This window comes from Scomber scombrus, chromosome 24 (assembly GCF_963691925.1).
Source record: "Scomber scombrus chromosome 24, fScoSco1.1, whole genome shotgun sequence".
Taxonomy (NCBI): domain Eukaryota; kingdom Metazoa; phylum Chordata; class Actinopteri; order Scombriformes; family Scombridae; genus Scomber; species Scomber scombrus.
This window is the reverse complement of record NC_084993.1, coordinates 2,726,147-2,746,655: the sequence shown is the minus strand read 5'-3', so window position 1 is coordinate 2,746,655 and position 20,509 is coordinate 2,726,147. Positions and strand designations below refer to the sequence as shown.

Here is a 20,509-nt window from a genome sequence, read left to right as displayed (position 1 = left end):
GTGAACGCATTTCTTAAAGTGAATTTAGAGCTTACAAAATTAACAGTCCGTCAAATATGTCCATTTATGATCAGAGTTTGCTTAAATTTTAGATATTTGGTTGGTCTGGGTGGTTTATAACGTCATAATGCACATTATAAAGTAAAATAGATGAGGCAAAGACACATTTAGAGTTGCAAATAACCAAGAAAACCTCCGAACGCACACCTAAAATCCATTTAAAATGTAGTTCACACCTGTATTTAGAGCTCTGCATCTGTGAACGCATCTCTTAAAGCGAATTTAGGGTCATATTTTCTCAAATAAAGCAATGCAATGCAAGTTACAAGCACAAAAAAATAAAGGAAGCATGCACAGTCTCTCTCTCCAGACATGATAAATACGACACAGACAGTGCAACAAACAAACACATCAGTGGATTCAATCTAGCATTTTAAAATCTTACGGTTAGCTTGTAGGAGAGTAAATTAACCATCATATTGCCCCCTTTTTTTGTAAAAAGTTGACAGCTACATGGCAAGGCTTACAAGATAGATTTAGCCACATTTAGGTTGAACATTACCTCTTCACCTCTTTTTTGGGTGCAAAAAGTCTTGTCATCTAGCCACCTATTAAACTGTTTATGTTATGATGATGATACATAATGCATGAAATGACATGTGCAGATAAATGAGCTTCTATACCTGCTGCATCACATTTGACACACACATTTGCAACAGGAATTAATATAATAAAAATAAACTACAAAATATTATGTGCACTGCATGTATCTAATCTTATAGATCAGGTTTCTGATGTAGAGCTCTCTTTAAAACTCATGCATCAAATATGATTCACTTTGCTTTATATTATAGGGGTTAAAAATAAATAAATAAATAAAAAAAGGTTGTTTTTGTAGAGGCTTATAATAACTCATCACCTGGAGGCCTCAATGTTAACTAGTAACCGTGGCAACAAGCTTAAAAAAAATAAAAATAACAATAGATTAAAATAAATAAAATCAGTCTAGTCTAAGGGTTTTGATGCATTGGACATCATAGCTTCTGAAACTAGCAAAAGAGAGAGAGGGGGGGATAGAGGGAAGGAGAGAGAGAGAGCTAGCTGATGCTAAGCTAGTTAGCTTCTCTCTTCTAATGTAAATGAATTAGAGGGCGAGCTAGGTGGCTAATGCTAATAACGGTTGTTTTTTTGCCGTGATTATTACCGGGAGTCTTTCGCGTTTAAGAAGACTTTCCCCTTATTCTTTCTTCTTAACCTTAGTAGCCGAGATCCCGACTTCAATATTGTCGAAGTAGTATTAATTTTTTTTTTTTAAACCCCCAGCTAGGCCCCGCGACAGGAGGCCAGAAAACGGGGGGAAGGCCGAGTTAGCCTAGCCTAGCCTAGCCTAGCTTAGCTTCTAGTTAGCATGCGATGCTAACAGCCGTTGCGTTTGCAGAGAGAGAGAAGAAGAGGAGAAGAAGAAGAGAGACTAAAAAACGTTTGCGTCAAATCAAAGCAGTAAATATACTCTGTGCTTACCCTCCCTGTGAACGCGTCCCGGTGCTGAGACAGTGAGCAGCAGTGCAACAACAAGCAGCAGCACGTCTGTGTAGCTTTAGAGAGAAATAAGAATAAAGCAGCCTTACCCCATTTAGCTCTCTGCCTCTGCTGCTGCTGCTACACTGGGAATGATGGAGACACAAACTGAGCATGCGCGGACACAGCCAGCAGAGGGGAGAGAGGTGATGCACAGTTTAAGTTTGTGAGTCAATATAATGAGAGACTATCTCTGAATAATGAGATAATATCTGTATATAATGAGATAATATCTGTAAATAATGAGATAATATCTCTATATAATGAGAGACTATCTCTATATAATGACAGACTATCTCTAAATAATGAGATAATATCTGTATAATGAGATACTATCTCTATATAATGAGATACTATCTCTATCTAATGACATACTATCTATATAATGACAGACTATCTCTAAATAATGAGAGAATATCTGTATATAATGAGATAATATCTGTAAATAATGAGATACTATCTCTATATAATGACAGACTATCTCTAAATAATGAGATAATATCTCTATATAATGAGATACTATCTCTAAATAATGAGAGACTATCTCTAAATAATGAGATACTATCTCTAAATAATGAGAGACTATCTTTAAATAATGAGCAACTATCTCTAAATAATGAGCAACTATCTTAATATATTAACTTAGCATCTCAAATAATGAAAACCTATCTCTAAACAATGACTTAGTATCTCAAAATCAAAATAATGTGATACTAAGTCATCATTTTGAGATAGTTTCTTATTATATTGACTTACTTTTTACCCATCACATTGGCAGAAATGGGCTTCCATATACATGAGCTCTGAAAAAAATACAAGGACACATGGTAATCACGGTGAGAGTGACTCATGCAAAGACAAAGTCTGTTATAATGGATCTCTAACTGGATCCTGGAGATCTACAGGGGCCCCGATAAAACCTTCATGTGTCCCATCATAAGGAATAGTTCAATGTCTCTTTTATTTCACCTACTAGACTTAAAGATCCCCTCCAGACAGATTTAAAACATATCTAAAATACTCTACTTTGAATAATCATTTGTGTCTGATATGGCTCAATTATCTTGTTAAAATCCTTTAAAAAATGGCATCTACTCATTTTCATTCTCCCTTTTAATAATCAGTATGAACAGGGGGAAACAAACACAATGACACAATATAAGATAATTACTCATTCTTATTACATATTCCCTATTAATGGCTTTTTTGAAGGCTTAAACTACAACCCTACACATATTTATTGGATTAAAGCTGCTGATATTCTACTATTTTTAAGGTAAATATGATCCAGAGTGCAAAGAAGCTGTTGCAGCAGCATTTAAATGAAGGAAAAATATAATTAATACTTCACATTCATGCAAAAACTGAAGTAATGTAATGGTAAGTTAAGGGTTTCCCACAGAATATCACAGCAGAGCCATCATATTGGTAGAGTTAATGCCAGTTTGAACATATCCTCCTCATTTAAAGTCATATTTCAAACATATGAGGCAACAAAAGTGATTGTTTCTGTTGTTTCTTTTGGTTAAAATCTCAATAGTAGTTTAATACATCTTCAGTTTGGCGCTCTTGTGTTACAAATGTGTTGACACGTCTGGATGATATTCTCCAGACAGAGATAACAAAACAAAATGACACATACCAGCAGTTTAAAGCAGCCAAATGAAGGTTTAGTTTTTATTATTTAGCTTTATAGTAGAGAGAGTACTGCTATTAAAACATGTCTTTATTGTACAGAAAGTTACAGACAGAACAAGATGAGCATGAAAGCATCACACATGTTTATATGGAGATGATAAGAAACAAATAGCTGCATTTAAGATGTATATTGTATTTTATTTTATCCTATTTTTATCTTATTTATTGTTGATTCTAGTTAGATTCTTCGTTAGGCTTTTAGTATATTATCTTATCTTATCTCAAGGAAGGGAATTACCTTATAAAATGATAAATATTCTTTAGAAAATTGTGAATATAAAGTATATCTGTTGTGTAGATATGTATACTATAAGTATAGTAGTACAGATAAAACCATTAGTATAGAGAACAGACACATTATTTACACATTGCACATTTATTTATTTCCAGTTTACTGTATACATAGTATTTTATTTTATACTATTCTATTTTTTAGTATCTTAAACGTGACTTTTACTATCTTATCTTATCTCATCTTATCTTATCAAGGAAGGAAATTACCTTATTTCTCTTTTCATGTTCTTATGATTGAGCTCTTTTAAAGCACTTTAAATGTTAATCTTTCATTTGCAATGTATGACTTTAATACAAATCATTATTTTATGCTTTATTTTAGTCTACTTTTTATTTTATCTTTCTGTACTTTAAAATTATTATCATTATTGGGTTTTCTTGTTTTCAATTGCATGTTTTTATGTTCTTTGTTTCCAATTCTTACTGTTAAATGTTTTGTTTTTATGTAAAGCACACTGAGTTACACTGTATAAATAAAGCTGCCTTATAATATAATAAACATTCTTTAGAAAATTGTGAGTATATCTGTTCAGTAGTTGTGCAAAAACATGCACAAACCACAAGTATAAATATAAATAAAACCATTAAATACAATAGATAGTATAGAGAACAGACACATGCTATTCAAGTTAAATACTTATCAATGTTTTTATAAAAGCTATAAATGTATAAAAGCTCACTAATAGTAATCACATTAACAGTAAAGAAAGTTATTTAGCTAATGGCTGGAAGCAGTGTCACATTAATGAGGTGTACTTTGTTAACAAGATGATTACACTATGAGCTGCAAATTGTTCTAATGTTAATAATTAATGACGTTTTAATGGGAGGTTTTTAAATTAGAACTTTTTTTTTTATAACACCAGCTGCATCACCTCGAGTCTTTTCATCCACGCTGTTATGAAACATGATGAAAAATGTTAAAATTTATGATCGGTGCATCACAGGAGAAACTATAAATCCACACACAGTGATGCTATTGGATGTGAGATTGTAATAAAAACCCTACAAGTAAGATGCTCTTGAGCAAGGCACTGTAATTGACTTTGATATAAATATGAAACATGTTGGTACAGAAGCTCTGCAAACTAGAAAGGTCAAAAAAGCACAAAAAAAAGAGAAAAGAAGCATAAAAACAGAGGCAGGATCAGTCGTGTGAAGCGAAAAAAGAAGAGGCTTGAATTGTGTCTGAAGGTCAGACCTGAGGAGACGTTAAATTAATTCAGCGTATGCCTGCTGTAAAAAATAAATAAATAAATAAAAGAAACGCTTCATGTATTTTTAAGGGCAAACACAGAGCTGAATGTGTGAGCCGACAGTCGTATTTCAGAAGAATGTGACAGGCTAAATGTGAGCCGAGACCGGGAGACAATTTGCAAGATATCTGGTGGTTTATTGCACTTTTTTTTCTTTTTTTTCCTTCTTCTTCATGTTCAACTGAAAAAGCCCACAGGAAGCATTAAAGTATCTCCAGAGCTTCATCATCACTGCCAATGAGTAAAAGATGTTGTTATGCAGCCATTCACACGCACCATCCCTCCTAATTTTGATCAGAATCAGACCACAGTGATAGCATTTATAGCTTTTCCAGAGGTGGAAATCTTGACATTTAATTACAGCAGCTCCGTCGGGGTAATCAGTTCCATCTTTTTTTTTTTTTGAGATGGTGTCAACATTTATCACCATGTAGAAACAAATAAACAGCTTGCACAGTGCAAGAGCTCCACTGTCCACTTATTTATTGCACCACTTATTTCTCGGTGCAATAAATAAGTGGGTATTGGAAGCCTGCAGTGCATTTGTTTGTTTCGTGATTTGCTTGTTTGCAGCTCAGCACCTGCACTCTGTGGCTCGGATGTGTGTGCATGTTTGCCAACAATGATCACACCTTTAAATCTAAACTGAAATGCATTGATTTCTTCTAAAATAAAATGAAGCTTTCTGCTCTCTGGTGCACTTGAAGGCACTAATTATGACATTTAGTTTCTTTCCAAGGCAACAATAAGACTGTGAGGTGAGACATAAATACCAAAATAACATTTGAAATATAAATCTGGATGTTATCTTTTTCTATTTCTGCAAACATTTAACATTTAAACGGACTTGTTAGATGGTCAATTGCTTAAAATAAAGCCATTTAACACATTTTTTTTTTTTTATAAAATATGGTTAATTTCACAAAATATTCCACTATTAGTAACATTATTTAACATTAACTCACACGATTTTGGGCATATTTTACTAAATGTATCGTAAGTATTATGAGTGATGTAGTATGCAGTATTACAGTAAAAGTACTGCAGTATTATGAGTGATGTAGTTAAAGTATTACAGTAAAAGTACTGCAGTATTATGAGCGATGTAGTATGCAGTATTACAGTAAAAGTACTGCAGTATTATGAGTGATGTAGTTAAAGTATAACAGTAAAAGTACTGCAGTATTATGAGTGATGTAGTTAAAGTATAACAGTAAAAGTACTGCAGTATTATGAGTGATGTAGTTAAAGTATTACAGTAAAAGTACTGCAGTATTATGAGCGATGTAGTTAAAGTATTACAGTAAAAGTACTGCAGTATTATGAGTGATGTAGTATGCAGTATTACAGTAAAAGTAGTGCAGTATTATGAGTGATGTAGTTAAAGTATAACAGTAAAAGTACTGCAGTATTATGAGTTTAATGTAGTAAGCAGTATTACAGTAAAAGTACTGCAGTATTATGAGTGATGTAGTATGCATTATTACAGTAAAAGTACTGCAGTATTATGAGTGATGTAGTATGCAGTATTACGGTAAAAGTACTGCAGTATTATGAGATGTAGTATGCAGTATTACAGTAAAAGTACTGCAGTATTATGAGTGATGAAGTTAAAGTATTACAGTAAAAGTACTGCAGTATTATGATTTTTAATGTAGTAAAAGTACCACATGTGCATATATAACAAAGTATTTTGACTCTATTCTGCTTCAGCCAATCAGAGCAGCCAAAGCAGGAAGTCGTCATCACTTGCGGACCGGTTTTCCCGCGAAGGTTGAGCGCTGTCAGCTGTTGTGTTACTGCTTCTAGTAAGTATATTTCTTTATTAATTAATATATAAACTGCTGGATAAACTAGTGCTAATCTAACTGTGTAATCAGAGTAATCTTAAAGGAGGTAAATCATGTTTCTGGTTTCACTTTGAGCTCCGATGATGTTCAGCGTGGAGAGAAAGAGACGAAAACCAAACTCCATTCAGAAAATATGTGTTTTTAAATGTGGGCAAATAAATATGCACGATAAAAACAACTAATTACATTTTTATAAGTATAACAAGCTTGTTTTTAATTCGGCGTAGTTAGCATGTCTCAAAGCTTTTGTTATTTTAGTGTAGCTCATACTTAATATATGTATCTACTGTTTAAACGCACTTTAAACGAGCAGCCTGAATCAGAGTTATTGTTAAAATTACACATTAAAAGATGTTTTGGGTGCATTAACTATATGCCGAATTTAAAAGGGAATTATAGTAATCTATTAAACATCGTATATTGTTTTACAGCATGTATACACACATGCTACAAAAGCCAGAAAATATAGTTTAAGCGAAAAATTAAATGGAGTTTGGCTTTGATTGTTGTAGTTTTATCTGAGCTTCAAGTTTAAAGTTTATTTTATTTATATAGCACCTTAAAAAAGCAAACACTTTGCTCCAGAGTGCTTTAAATTAAAATAAAACAACATTTAAGCGTGCATTTAAACCCAAATAAATCAGATAACACATAAAAACAAAAAATAAGCCAGAGAATAAAAGTTAGTGGATAAGATGCATATATTTTAGATTAAATATAGCAATGTAATGCTCAGGAGGAGATAATTTACAAACGCAAATATAAAAAATGAGGGCCTAGAAAGTATATATAAGTGATTTAATATAATTATGAGTTGAATAAACTCCACAAAAAGGAGTTACAGCTGCAGCACACTATTAATATAACGTATTTTAACTATGAATTAATGCAAAAAATCCAATATTTTTTGCATTAATCCACTAAAATATCAAAGGGTATGTAATAGATGCGAGATATATTTAAGTTATAGTCCAAATATCACCAGGACACTGAAACAGTAGGGAATTTGGTAATTATAAGTAACAAAAAAACACAAATAGAACAAAAATATACAGTTTATATTAAATTTGAATGATGAAAAAAGGGTAAAATTACATAAAATGCTGCCTATATTACTATAAAAGGCTCTAATTTTCACTAATGAACATGTTTTTCCTTTTAGAGTCACTAAATGATGAGTAAAAGGAAGGTGAAAGACGCTCATCTGCCAGTCGGGGAATGCTTTACAGAGGTTTGTCTTCACTTATTCTCTAATTATTAGTTTTAATTACATACTTATGAGCAACTGGATGCCAAGATGCTTCATAATTTGCACTTGAGGTTGTTTTTTAATGTTTTTTACTCACCTTCTTTTTGCAGCTTCAGAGGATTTTGAGGGAGCGGCTTTGTCACCAGCAGCTTCCTGACAAGCCGGTGGGACTGGAGGCTCAACACAAGTAGGTTTTATTCCATCAGCGCAGGTTTTAAAGTCGACTTCTCGTGTTAATCTTTTCATGCTGTGATGAAAGGACTCTGATTTAGTCTCTAGTTTTAACATTTGGTGCAAGATTCAAGAGGTAAATAAATGTAAAATTAGTCGAAGAAATGAGGCTGGAAAGTATGTAAGTTTAGAGATTCATAACAGGAAGGAAATATGGGATGGAAAGAAGGACAAAAGGGAGAAAGGAAAGATTGAAGGAAGGAAGGAAGGAAGGAAGGAAGGAAGGAGGGAGGGAGGGAAGAAAGGAAGGAAGGGAGGAAGGGAGGAAGGGAGGAAGGAAGAGAGGAAAAGAAGACAGGGAGGAAGGACAGAATGGCGGAAGGAAGGACGGAAGAAAGAAAGGAAAGATAGAAGGAAGGAGGGAGGAAAGGAAGGACGGACGGACAGAATGAAGGAAAGATGGAAGGAAGGAAGTAAGGAAAAGAAGACAGAAAGGAACGATGGATGGAAAGAAAAAAAGAAAGGACAGAAGGAAGAAATGGAGGAAGGACAGAAGGAAGAAAGGAGGGACAAAAAGAGGGAGGGAAAGAAAGATTGATGGGAGGAAGGAAGGAAAAGAAGACAGGAAGGAAAGTGGGCCGGATTGGACTCCTTGGCGGGCTGGTTCTGGTCCACGTGCCTCATGTTTAACACCATTAATCTATGGAGGAAGAGCAGGAGGAGGAGGAGGAGGAAGAGCAGGAGGAGGAAGAGTTGTTGTTTAGTAGTTTTTCTCAGTAGATGACGCAAGAAGTTTACTGTTCTTTATATATTTAAAAAGCCGATTCATGTTTTTCAGAAACTTGCTGGAGCTTCTGAAGCGGACGGCGGTCCACGGAGAAAGTAACTCGGTGCTCATCGTCGGTCCGAGAGGAGCCGGCAAAACAATGGTGAGCCTCCACAGATATAAAAACAGAGCTTAGGGGTTCAGAAGATGACCAATCGTGTATTAAATCCTCTTTTTTTTCCTGTCTGCAGCTGCTGAAGTGTGTGTTAAGAGACCTGCTGGAGGAAAAGGAAGTCCACAAAAACCTTCTACAGGTTCATCTCAATGGTACAACATCTTAAAACTTCATTTTTTAACATTTAACACACTCAAATTAGATGATTTACACTCAAATTTACAAATTTCTCGTCTGTTTTTTTGAAGGACTTTTGCAGACGGACGACAGAATAGCGCTAAAAGAAATAACGCGGCAACTCCACCTGGAAAATGTCGTCGGTGATAAAGTTTTTGTAAGTATTTTAGAGTTTTATTAACACTTATTTTCTTTAATCCTCAACATAATTAGTGTCTAGAACAAACTTCAGAAGCACAAATCATTCATAAATACATCATCAGTCACAAATAAACATGATTTAATCCTTAAGGAAGCTTTCAGAGTTTATTTTTTAGTTTTTATAAGAAGAAACTATGTAAAAAAAACACTTTATTATGGTCAATAAAGCATGAAAACTAAATTATTTTAAATGTAAAGAATGAACATTTTGAAATGTTGCATAAATATGGGTCAAACATGCTACAACAATATATATTTTAAAGGGTTAGGGTTCCTTTTTGTATTGTTTGGGTCAAATTAGTGTAAGTTATCAAATCTTGGACAATTTTGGGTCAAAAATTGGTTAAAATTTGACTCTTAACAGTATATAAAGGTTAATAAAATACGATTAAATCTGTTTAATTTCAGGGAAGCTTTGCTGAGAATCTGGCTTTCCTTCTGGAGGCGTTGAAGAAAGGTTAGAAAACAGATGGATTTTGATTATATTAAAGGCTTTAAAATGTACAGTTTAATGTTTAAATGTGACATATTGTTTTGCTTCTTCCCCCTCTCCGTTGTCAAGGTGATCGCAGCAGTAGTCTTCCGGTGTTGTTCATCCTGGACGAGTTCGACCTGTTCGCTCACCACAAGAACCAAACTCTACTTTACAACCTGTTGGACGTCTCCCAGTCCGCCCAGTCGCCCATCGCTGTGGTCGGCATCACCTGCAGACTGGTGAGCCTCAGCATCTCCAGTCAGACTCTGTAGCTTTTAAACGTTTTAAGTTTTTTAAATCAATGCATTTCTTTCCATTCAAAGGATGTTCTGGAGCTGTTGGAGAAGCGGGTGAAATCGAGGTTTTCCCACCGTCAGATTCATCTACTGAGCAGCTTGGCCTTCGAGGAGTACGTGGAGCGGGTGAGAACGCAGCTCAGCCTGCCGGACGACTTCCCCGACGGCAAGTTCGCTGAGGACTGGAACGACAGCATCAAGGTGGATTGAAGAAGTGATTTTAACTCAATGAAAACACCTTGAATTATTTGGCGTTATTTTGGTGGTTAATTTTGAGTTTTAGTCCGCCTAGATTTGTGGATAATTGACCCACAAGAGTCGCGATAATAAACGATCCAAAGATTCTGCTACAGCGATGGTCAAATTTCATATTATCGGCATTGTTTAACCCTCCTGTTGTCCTCGAGTCAAGGAAGGAAGGGAGGAAGAAGGGAAGGAAGGAAAGGAGGGAGGGAGTTAAGGAAAGAAGGAAGGGAGGAAGGAAAGGAAAGAAGGAAGGACAGAGGAAAGAACAAAGGAAGGAAGGTAGGAGGGAGGGAGGAAAGAACGAAAAAAGGAATGAAGGAAGGTAGGAGGGATGGAGGAAGGAGGGAGGGAGAAAGGAAAATAGGAAGAAGGAAAGGAGGGAGGAAGAAGGGAGGAAAGGAAAGATGGAAGGAAAGGAGGGAGGGAGGAGAGAAGGAAGGAAGGACGGAGGAAAGAAGGTAGGAAGGAGGAAAGAAAGAGAGAAGGACGGAGGAAAGAAAGAAGGAAGGAAGGGAGGAAGGTAGGAGGGAGGGAGGAAAGAAGGTAGGAAGGAAGGGAGGAAAGAAGGAACAGTCAAAACAGACGGTATCAATTTGACCCGGGAGGACACCACAGAGGTTAACTATCATTTTGCTTCTCCTCTTTCCTGTTTTCAGACGCTCTGTGAAGACAAATCAGTGGAGGACGTTTTACAAAGACACTTCAACTCCAGCAAAGACTTTCGCTCAATGCAAATGCTTCTGGTGAGCACTTTAATCTCACTGTTAAAGCCTCAAATCATCGTTTAACCCTCCTGTTGTCCTCAGGTCAAGGAAGGACAGGAGGAAGGGATGAGGAAGGAAGGAAGGAAAGGAGTAAGGAGGGACAGGAGGAAGGGATGAGGAAGGAGGAAAGGAGAAAGGAAGGACACGAGGAAGGGATGAGGAAGGAAGAAAGGAAGGAAGGAAAGGAGTAAGGAGGGAGGGACGGAGGGAGGGACGGAGGGAGGGAGGGACGGAGGGAGGGAGGGAGGGAGTGAGTGAGTAAGGAAGGAAGGAAGGAAGGAAAGGAGTAAGGAGGGAGGGAGGGAGGAAAAGAGGAAAGAAGGGAGGAAGGAAAGGAGCAAGGAAGGAAGGAAGGAAAGGGAGTAAGGAGGAGAGGGAGGAGAGGGAGGGAGGGAGGGAGGAAAGAAGGAAGGAAGGAAAGGAGTAAGGAGGGAAGGAAGGAAGGATGGATGGAAGTGAGGAAAGAGGGGAGGAGGGGAAGAACGAAGGAAAAATTAAAGAAAGAGGGAGGAAGGAAGGAAAGAAGGACCAGTAAAAAGAGACGGGGTCAGTTTGACGACAGGAGGGTTAAAATATGGAAAATTGAATTAAAACACACAAGAGTATAATTTGTTTATTGCCTGTCTTGCTAAAAATATTCCATCTTGTGTTTTCTCCTCCAGATGTTGTGTCTCAGTCGTGTGTCTGTTGCCAAACCGGCCATCAAACCTGCCGACTTGTTGGAGGCCAGCCGACTCTGCTTTGCCGACGCCAAGGCGAATATGCTTCACGGTAAAAAAAAAAAAAAAAAATCGGAGTCAAATAATTAACATGTGGGAGATTCTCTGAGTAGTTTAACACCACTTTCTTTTTTTTTGGTTTCTCTCTCTCAGGTTTGTCCATCTTGGAGCTGTGTCTGATCATCGCCATGAAACACCTCAACGACGTCTACGAAGGAGAGCCGTTCAATCTCCAAATGGTTCACAACGGTACGCTTTACACTTCAGAATCAGAAAACACGAGACAGGCGGAGAGGCGAAGAGAAAACGGCACCCAGAGGAGACATGAAAGGCGACAGGCAGCCAGAGTTTAAAGACAATATCGACACAGGAGAGACGTTCGCATCTCAAATAGCTCGAGATGATAACTCAGGAAAATTGACTTTTTGGTTTTTAGTACGTAAAGGAAAAACAAGTAAATGAATCAACGAGGGAAATAAGATGTTAAGCCTTTTCTCACCTGAAATTATAAAGGAGGGAAGGAAGGAAAAGAAGACAGAAAGGAAAGATGGAAGGAAGAGAAGGAAGGAAGGAAGGAAGGAAGGAAGGAAGGAAGGAAGGAAAAGAAGACAGAAAGTAAAGATGGAAGGAAGGAGGGAAGAGAACACAGGATGAAAAGATGGAAGGAAGGAAGGAAGGAAGGAAGAGAACACAGGATGAAAAGATGGAAGGAAGGAAGGAAGGAAGGAAGGAAGGAAGGAAGGAAGGAAGGAAGGAAGGAAGGAAGGAAGGAAGGAAGGAAGGAAGGAAGGAAGGAAGGAAGGAAGGAAGGAAGGTCGGTCGGTCAGATGGAAAAAAGAAAAAGGAGGAAGGAAAGATGGAAGACAGGAAGGAAAGTGGGCCGTATCGGACCCCTCGGTGGGCTGGTTCTGGCCCACGGGCCGCATGTTTGACCCCCCTGCTTTAATTGGTTGCAGCCTAAATCTAAAAGCCAATTTAAGTTGGTTCAAATGTGTCTTTTATATATTTTAAATGTCCTGTTTGATTTTGGCTTCATTTCCACTCACACATTTACAAATCTTCACTCGATATGTGCAACACGTCGAAGCGCTGAAGACAAACTGCTTCATGCAATTGATGCACAATTGATTTATTATTGATTTTATACTCTTCTTACATGTCTTTTCTTTTAGAGTTTAAGAAGTTCCTGCAGAGAAAGTCAAACTCTATGTACAAATTCGAGCAGCCTGTCATCATGAAGGTCGGTACAAACACCAAAATCTTAAAAGGCCTTCAGAGAAATTATCAATATTTATAGATCTTTATATGACAAAAAGACTCATTTTAAGACTTTGTTTCGCCAACTTTCTCCTCAGGCTTTCGAGCACCTGCAGCAGCTGGAGTTGATCCGACCGGCCGACTCCTCCGCGGCTAAAACGCAGAGGGAATACCAGCTGATGAGACTCATGGTGGACAATAGTCAGATCATGGAGGCCATGCAGAAGTATCCGCAGTGCCCCACGGACGTCAAGCAGTGGGCCATGTCGGCGTTCGGTTAATTAAAAGATACGCTGGGACTTTACGTAGACGTTCATTTGCTTTGTTTTTCTCTTCGGTGATGCGCCAGAAAAGCAAGGAAATGTGACTCTGTGGTCTTGGACACTGATATAAATCGTCTAATAGATGAAAAGAAAGAAGAAATTCAAAGTTTCAATGTTTTGAAATGGAAACTGATGCTTGAAACAAAGACGTTGACCAAATGTGTCCACCCGAATGAGAGGAGAACGAGTTACAATCACCTCAGATGGAGAAATCACCATTTTTTCGGGACTATGAGAGTATTATTTTGTCTTGAAGCAGAGTTTTGATATAAAAATGAAATAAAATGGCGAGTTTGGCTTTAAAACTGTCAATGCATCAGTTCATTTTCTTATATTTCATCCTAAAACTTGCTATTGAAATCATTATATAACCCTAAAATCATTAATTAAAGTCTTGCAAATCATTCAAGCTTGTGAAATTGAGAAGTGCCTTAAAAAATTCACCTTTTTCCAGACTTAACTTAAAAATATGTGATTCCCAAAGACTTTTTTATAGTAAGACGAGTTAGAACAGATTCACAGCTGACATAAATCATCTCTTATCCTCAAATCTTTTCATGTTTTTCTCCTCAAAATACCTCAAAGACGAAGAGTTGGACCCTATCAGTCTGCTGGCACTTCAGCTGCTCAATGCTGCCATCTAGTGGCGAATGTCTGCAATCACATGAGCCTGGATGGAGAAATACAAGGATGCTTGAAAAGGATGAAATTTTGATTTGTCACTGTGAGCTTGTAACTCTGCAAAAATGCTGTCAGGAAAGTAGATTTAATCATTGTGTGTGTGTGTTTTATAGGAAGTGTCACAATAATCTGAACCCTAAAACAGGAAGAAAACAGATAACAGGACATTTTTAAGAGTTTGTAGACTGAAAGATGCTTCAATCCTGCAAAGATGACAGTTTTTAATCAAAAGCAAATTATAAAATTCAATTTACTTTGTGTCATTAATAATAATTTAATTCTTAGTGACTGAAAGACACACAGAGATTCTCATTTGGTGAAGGACGAAGAAGAGTCGCTCTCTACGCTGCAGCTTTTCATTAGATTTTTAAAGTTTAATTGAATTATTTATTGATGTGTTTCACTGCTAATTAGGTTTAAGATCTCAATGTGACTTACCTGGTTAATACAGAGCTAAATCTGTAAAGAAATACTGTACATACATTTACTTTTACATCAAATCTGACTTAATACTTACCATTTGGCTCACTTTTTTAATAATGTGTATGTGTTATTCTGCAATTACCTTCCCCCTCATAGCAACACTGTATTTTACAGGAGCTTCATTTCCAAATAATTACCTTTATAATTAGACGTTTCCTGGAAAAGGACACTCCAATTAATTCCTAACATAATGTGGAGAGTGTCTTCGTCTGTGCACAGCAGGTCGGCTGAAGGAGAGGAAATGGGGGAATTACTCTAGAGGCATGCAAAGTTTAAATAATGCATGCATAATGAATGGATATTTACTTGGGTTTAAATTTGGATTTTTCATATTCTTCTTATATAATTAGTTTGGAGTGAGATTCTTCTTTCCAGGAAACTTGCTCTCGCTGTAAATACATGAAGTAAAGTGAAGTAAAATCAGTCAGAAAGAAAAAGAAAAAAACATTCACAATCTAAAAACACATTTATTTACATCACGTGGATCACTTCAGCTGATAAAAACCACGACCGGCCAACATTAGCCGGGAGTCGCAGCGCTGATCGGGGCTCAACGCGGCCTCGACTGTGATAACGTATCCAGAGTTTCTGAAGGTTTTTGTTTTTGTTTTTCCTGCTGTAATACTTGTTGAAGGCATTTTCTGTTTTTCTCTTAGCTGGTTTAAAAACTCACTCTTATACAGTTTGAAATTTCAGACCTTTGTTTCTTTTTTCCTATTTTTTCACATTTACTTTATGTCAGTAACATAAAATGCACAGTCACAGTTCTTTATCAGGAGTTAAGAAACAAGACAATTTCATCACTTTAGACTCTTTTTTCCCCAGAAACCCTTGTGAGCGTTATCACCAGTCGAGGCTGTGTTTCGGCAGATCCTGGATCAGCGCTTGCGTACTCGGAGAACCTCGAGAAATGTGGGGGGGGGGGGGGGGGGTCAAAAACGCTTATAGTGTTTTTGCTTTTCTTTTTTTTTTTTTCTTTTTCTTAATTTGTAGAAATTTCCAGGAGGGGGGGGGGGAGGGGAGGGCCTTGCAACCAATATATCTTACTACTAAGATAGTCCTGGTGGCGAGGTCATTGGAGTTCAATGTTTCCTCTAAAATTCTTACCAACAAGTGTGTGTGTGTGTGTGGAGGGGATTTTGGGGGGGCAGGAGGTGGTTGAGATGCTGGAATGAAATACCTGTAGTGGATGATTGTTTTATCACATATGGAGTATTGCATTTTGCTCTTTAAGAGCTTCACTGGGTTTTAAAAATGCAACCGTCAGGAGACCCAGGTCGGCTCCTTGAGGAACAACGTGGGCTGACTTTCTTACCCTTAAGTGCTTTTTTTGTTTTTGGGATGCATTACAAAGTACTCCAATGAGCCTCTAGCTTTAAGCTTACACAAAGCTCAACTTGTGTGTTATTTATCCGCATAGTTAAGAGAAGGGGGCAATTTTTTTGACTCATAAAAACAAAACAAAAAAACAAGAAAAAAAAGTATAAATGAATGTAGAGGAAACACTGAAGTTCAACACGTACTTATAAAGATTCAGCTCAAGAGTATATAGTTGATACAGGTATTTATGTTCTCATGTCTGTACAGATTCCTAGACTGCTTAAAATAGTGGGGGGTGGGTTGGGAGGTAGGGGGGGGGGGGGGGCAACAAGACACAAATGTTCCACTGGTAGTTTATATGCACAGCAATGTGAGATGCTGGGCTGGAGGAAGTCAAGGTAGAAAACTGGAAAGCCTGCACGCTTGGAGAACAGATTCATACACCTCGGACTACAGTAGGGAGGAGGGGGGGTGATTTGTAATTGGTTTTGAGAAGAGGGGGAAGAGAGTGCCGTCTTAAGATTTGAAGATGGTACTTTTTTGGTTTAAACGTCTTTTCTTTCTTTCACATCTTGGATACTTCGGCAGCCGGTAGAGGTGTATGAAAATGGAGCTCCGAGAGAGAGAGAGAGAAAAAAAAACAAAAACAACAAAAAAAGTGTGCGTCAGGTTTTCTCTAGTTTCTTACGGTGACGGGGCACAATCACACGAAACCAGCCAAACGCAAAGCCCTCTAAAAGTTACACAGGGCCGGGCTCAATCCATCAAAAAAGTTACACACAATACTGGAATCCAGGAGTCTGAAGAACATTCATTCTCGGTCGTTTTTGTCCGTAGACTGAATAGAAAGAAGCACATTACAGTTTTTATATCGATTCTTTTTGAATTCATTAAAGTATTTCCTGAATTACAACTGAACACCCCCAACCCCCCTAAACCCCCACCCACCTTCCCCCTCCCCCAAAAAACCAGCAACAACAACCATAAAATCGTGCCAACTCTTTTCATCTTTTCTTTTTTTTTGTATAACTTTATTCCGAGTTGCACCTGAGCTGTGATCCCCAAAAACCCAGAGGCCTGTAAATTATAAAATAAATACAACATATATCAATATGCAAAGTCACGGATTTTTAAAAAAAGAAAAAAAACAAAACAATTAAAATGCTACAAGTTATTTTTGTGTGTGTGTGTGTTTATACTGAAAGTCACTCCTGCAGCTGATCCTACAGAAGTGTAGGGTAGTTTGCGGCACTGGTTGCATATAACTCGCTAAGAACTTAGAAAAGCATAGTACTGAATCCCTGAATGGTATATTTTGTTGGTTTTGGGACGGTTTCTCAGCAGGAGGTGTAAAGTCAATTTTCGAAGTGCAGAGGTGGTGTTAAATCTTTAGATAAGGGTCAGAGGAAGGGGGTAAAGAAAGGTATATTTGACCCTAAAAGTGGTTTTAATGAGATACAGACATGTGAAGTAAACAGAGATACGAGATGAGTTATACTGTATGCAGACGATGGTGTTTTTTACCTCTTATACCTGTTTTTTTTTTTTTTTGCATTTATCCTGTTTGTGTGAAAGTAGATCAGCATTTACCTACATAAAGCTTTACAGTACTGGGACTAAACCTCCCTAAAACCAAATTTGGCAACATATAGAGGCTTTTTTATTTTAATTTAAATCCACTTGGCAGCTTAAAAAAAAAAATACTGGTGAGCTACTTTTTATTTTTTTAATTTAAAGACACAAAAAGAAGGATAACACTGCCCCCCTTTTTTCTGTTTTGTGTGTTTTCAGGTGTTAAAGATCTTCAGCTGTCTTGTACAGTAAATAAAATATAGTAAAAATTAAACTTTTCATGCATCAACAGTACAAATGATACGCCTTATTTATTTCTGCTTCTTTTCAGTCATCTCAAAACTTATTATAGGGGGAGAAATGGGAAGTCCCCCCCCCCCCCTTTCCCTCCACTTGCAATTTAATATCACAAAACTCCCTTTTCTACTGGAGGAATCCGTGTTTTTCATGATTTTGGTTTATTTGCCAACGCTTTCTACCCCTAAGAAGAAATCCCTGCGAGTGAGGTAGTAATTATTGAAGGGAGCTGCTGGGAGTTTTGCACGTACTGAATCGTCCCTGACTGTTCAAGCTTAACGAGGACCTTTTGTTTTTGTTTTTTTAAAAGACAATAGCTGTTTTTTTTAATAGCAGTTTAATTGAAAAAAAGCAGCAGAAGCAGCAGCAGCAAAAAAAGGAAGCGATATCAATGCAAATATTGAACTCTTGTATGCTACATTAAGTAAATAACAAGATGATGGCTTCAACTTCCTTCAGGTTTGCTGTGTGGTTGCAATAGTCTTATTACCATGCCGCACTTTCTCTTGATGCTTTCTCCTCTAATCGTAACGAGTTAAGAGGTGTATTTGTTTTTAAAGTTGTGGTGTGGTGGTTTGTTGGTTTTTTTGGTGGTGAAACTGAATAAATAGAGCATGCAATCACAAGACTACTTGAGATGAAAAATGTTAAATGAGTGTTATGATCTTCACGCTGGAATAAATATGTAACTCCATGATCACCAGGCAATGTTATTCTTTAGTGTTTTACTTGGCTTTTTCACTTCACTTAAAATGTAAAGCTCTGTTTAAAAACTAAAAACATTATTAATATCTATTGCCTGAACGAGATTATTTTAAATATTCCCAACCTCTTCTTTAATAAAAAAAAAAGAAAAAAGCTTGATTTTACACCATTGTCCTGTGAAACCGTCCCAAAGCTTGAGGACAGACTGCAGGTTTTTGCCGGCACCAGTGTTTTAATGTCCCTCAGAGGAAAAAAAATAAAGACTCAAAAAAACGCCACTGTTGCACCTTCGCAACGATGACAGATACATCCGTTTTGCCTGACATCTACCAGAGTAACTATAATGGATACGTAGAAATGGCACCAGGATGAGAGAAAGAGAGAGAGAGTAAGAAAGAAAGAAAGGTTCCTCATCTACACTTGTTTGAATAGAGATAAGAAAGAGAGAGTTGAGTTAGTGTCAGGAGGTTTTAACACCTTTAATTTAAGCCCTGTTGTAAGAAAACTACTATAAAGTGGCACATGAATGTCTTCTATTTAAATTCAGATCGGGGTTGTGTCTATCGCTCTCCGAGGAGAGATACAAGACAAATAAATTAGGATTAGTGTTGAGATTAAATTTAGGGTAGTACTTAAAAAAGAAGCAGAAAGTGATGGCTAATCCTTCACAAGTGGAGACGAGGAAAGACAGAGAGAGAGAGAGAGAGAGAGAGAAAGAGAGAGAGGAAGCGTAAGAATCAGCAAAGAGAGGAGGTACTCCAGTCCGAGACAGGTGACGATGAGGAGGAAGAGGAAGAAGAAGAAGAGGAGGATGTGAGGAGGTGGTGAGTAGCAAAGATTCCTGAGGCGTATCAAAAGAGAGCAGAAACTCTTGATAGTAATCCAAATAAAACAAAAACTAAAAATAGATGTGTGCAATCAAATCAAAAGCAAGCTGGCTCAGCTAAATACAGGTACGATTGCAAAGTTAGGGCTGGGTACCTTTGATTTATTTCTTTTTTTTTGAAACCTCCTCAAAAAAACCCAACAAAAAAACAATTGTAGTTGTTGTTGTTGTCACACATAATTTAAAATAATAGGAAAAAAAACAAAATAAAATACTTGTTTTAAATACCTTTTGATATAAAAGGTATCAACTGGTCGGTACCCAGCACTAATCCAGAGATATATAAATACTTATATATTTTAATATCCAGATCTCACGGCCAAAAAATTAGGCTTGTCAGCGATATATTATTAACTCCGTTGACATTTGACACGGCAAACCAAAAAAAAAAAAAAAAAAATCACTTTAAACGACATATATAACTTCATCAAGAGGGGGAGGGGGGGTTATACTTTTGTTTTTATATCTCATTATCAGCAGAAAACAAAAAAAAGGGAGAAAAAGGAGGAGGAGTTCAGTCAAAAAGAGATTGAGGAAGGAAAAGAAAAAGAGAGGAAGATGTAATATTACTGTGTGTGTTTTATTTTTATGGCCGTGTCTGTAGACTACATTACCCATGATTCTCAGGGTGGTGGTGGTTAAACAGTAGAGATTTGATTGTAATGGAGGGAGAGAGAGAGAGAGAGAGAGAGAGAGAAAGAGTGTAAGCTATGACTGTGAAAAAGGGAGAGAGGGATTTAATTTAAACTGTGTCCATCTGAACTGAGGTATACCTGGTTGAAGGAGGTTTATGGTTTTTTTTTTTTCTTTTTCTTTCTTTAAATCATTTAATATCGTCGTAATGCTTGAAAATGGACCCCACCCCCCCTTCCCCTCCCTTCCCTATCCCCTCACCCCTTTTATTTTTTAACTTTTTCTTTTTAAAATAAGCTTGATTACCAAGTTGTCTGGGTCCATAATAATACACTATGTACAGCAGCATTACACTATAAACATTCAGAAGCCGTTGCTTATTGGCAGAACAGATAGTCGTTTCTTTAAAATTAAAAGAAAAACAAAAACGCACACGA

General features: G+C 37.0%; 1 protein-coding gene across 1 annotated transcript; it reads left to right on the top strand.

Annotated features, from left to right (window-relative positions):
* The first annotated feature begins 6,595 nt into the window (after positions 1-6,595).
* Positions 6,596-13,787, top strand: orc4 (origin recognition complex, subunit 4). Its single transcript, XM_062414675.1, has 14 exons — positions 6,596-6,634; positions 7,839-7,907; positions 8,036-8,112; positions 8,935-9,025; positions 9,114-9,189; positions 9,286-9,371; positions 9,824-9,872; positions 9,978-10,129; positions 10,214-10,387; positions 11,089-11,175; positions 11,859-11,967; positions 12,069-12,164; positions 13,088-13,155; positions 13,271-13,787. Exons 2-14 carry the CDS (start codon positions 7,848-7,850, stop codon positions 13,451-13,453), a joined length of 1,308 nt encoding a protein of 435 aa, XP_062270659.1. The 5' UTR covers positions 6,596-6,634; positions 7,839-7,847; the 3' UTR covers positions 13,454-13,787.
* Positions 13,788-20,509: the final 6,722 nt, after the last annotated feature.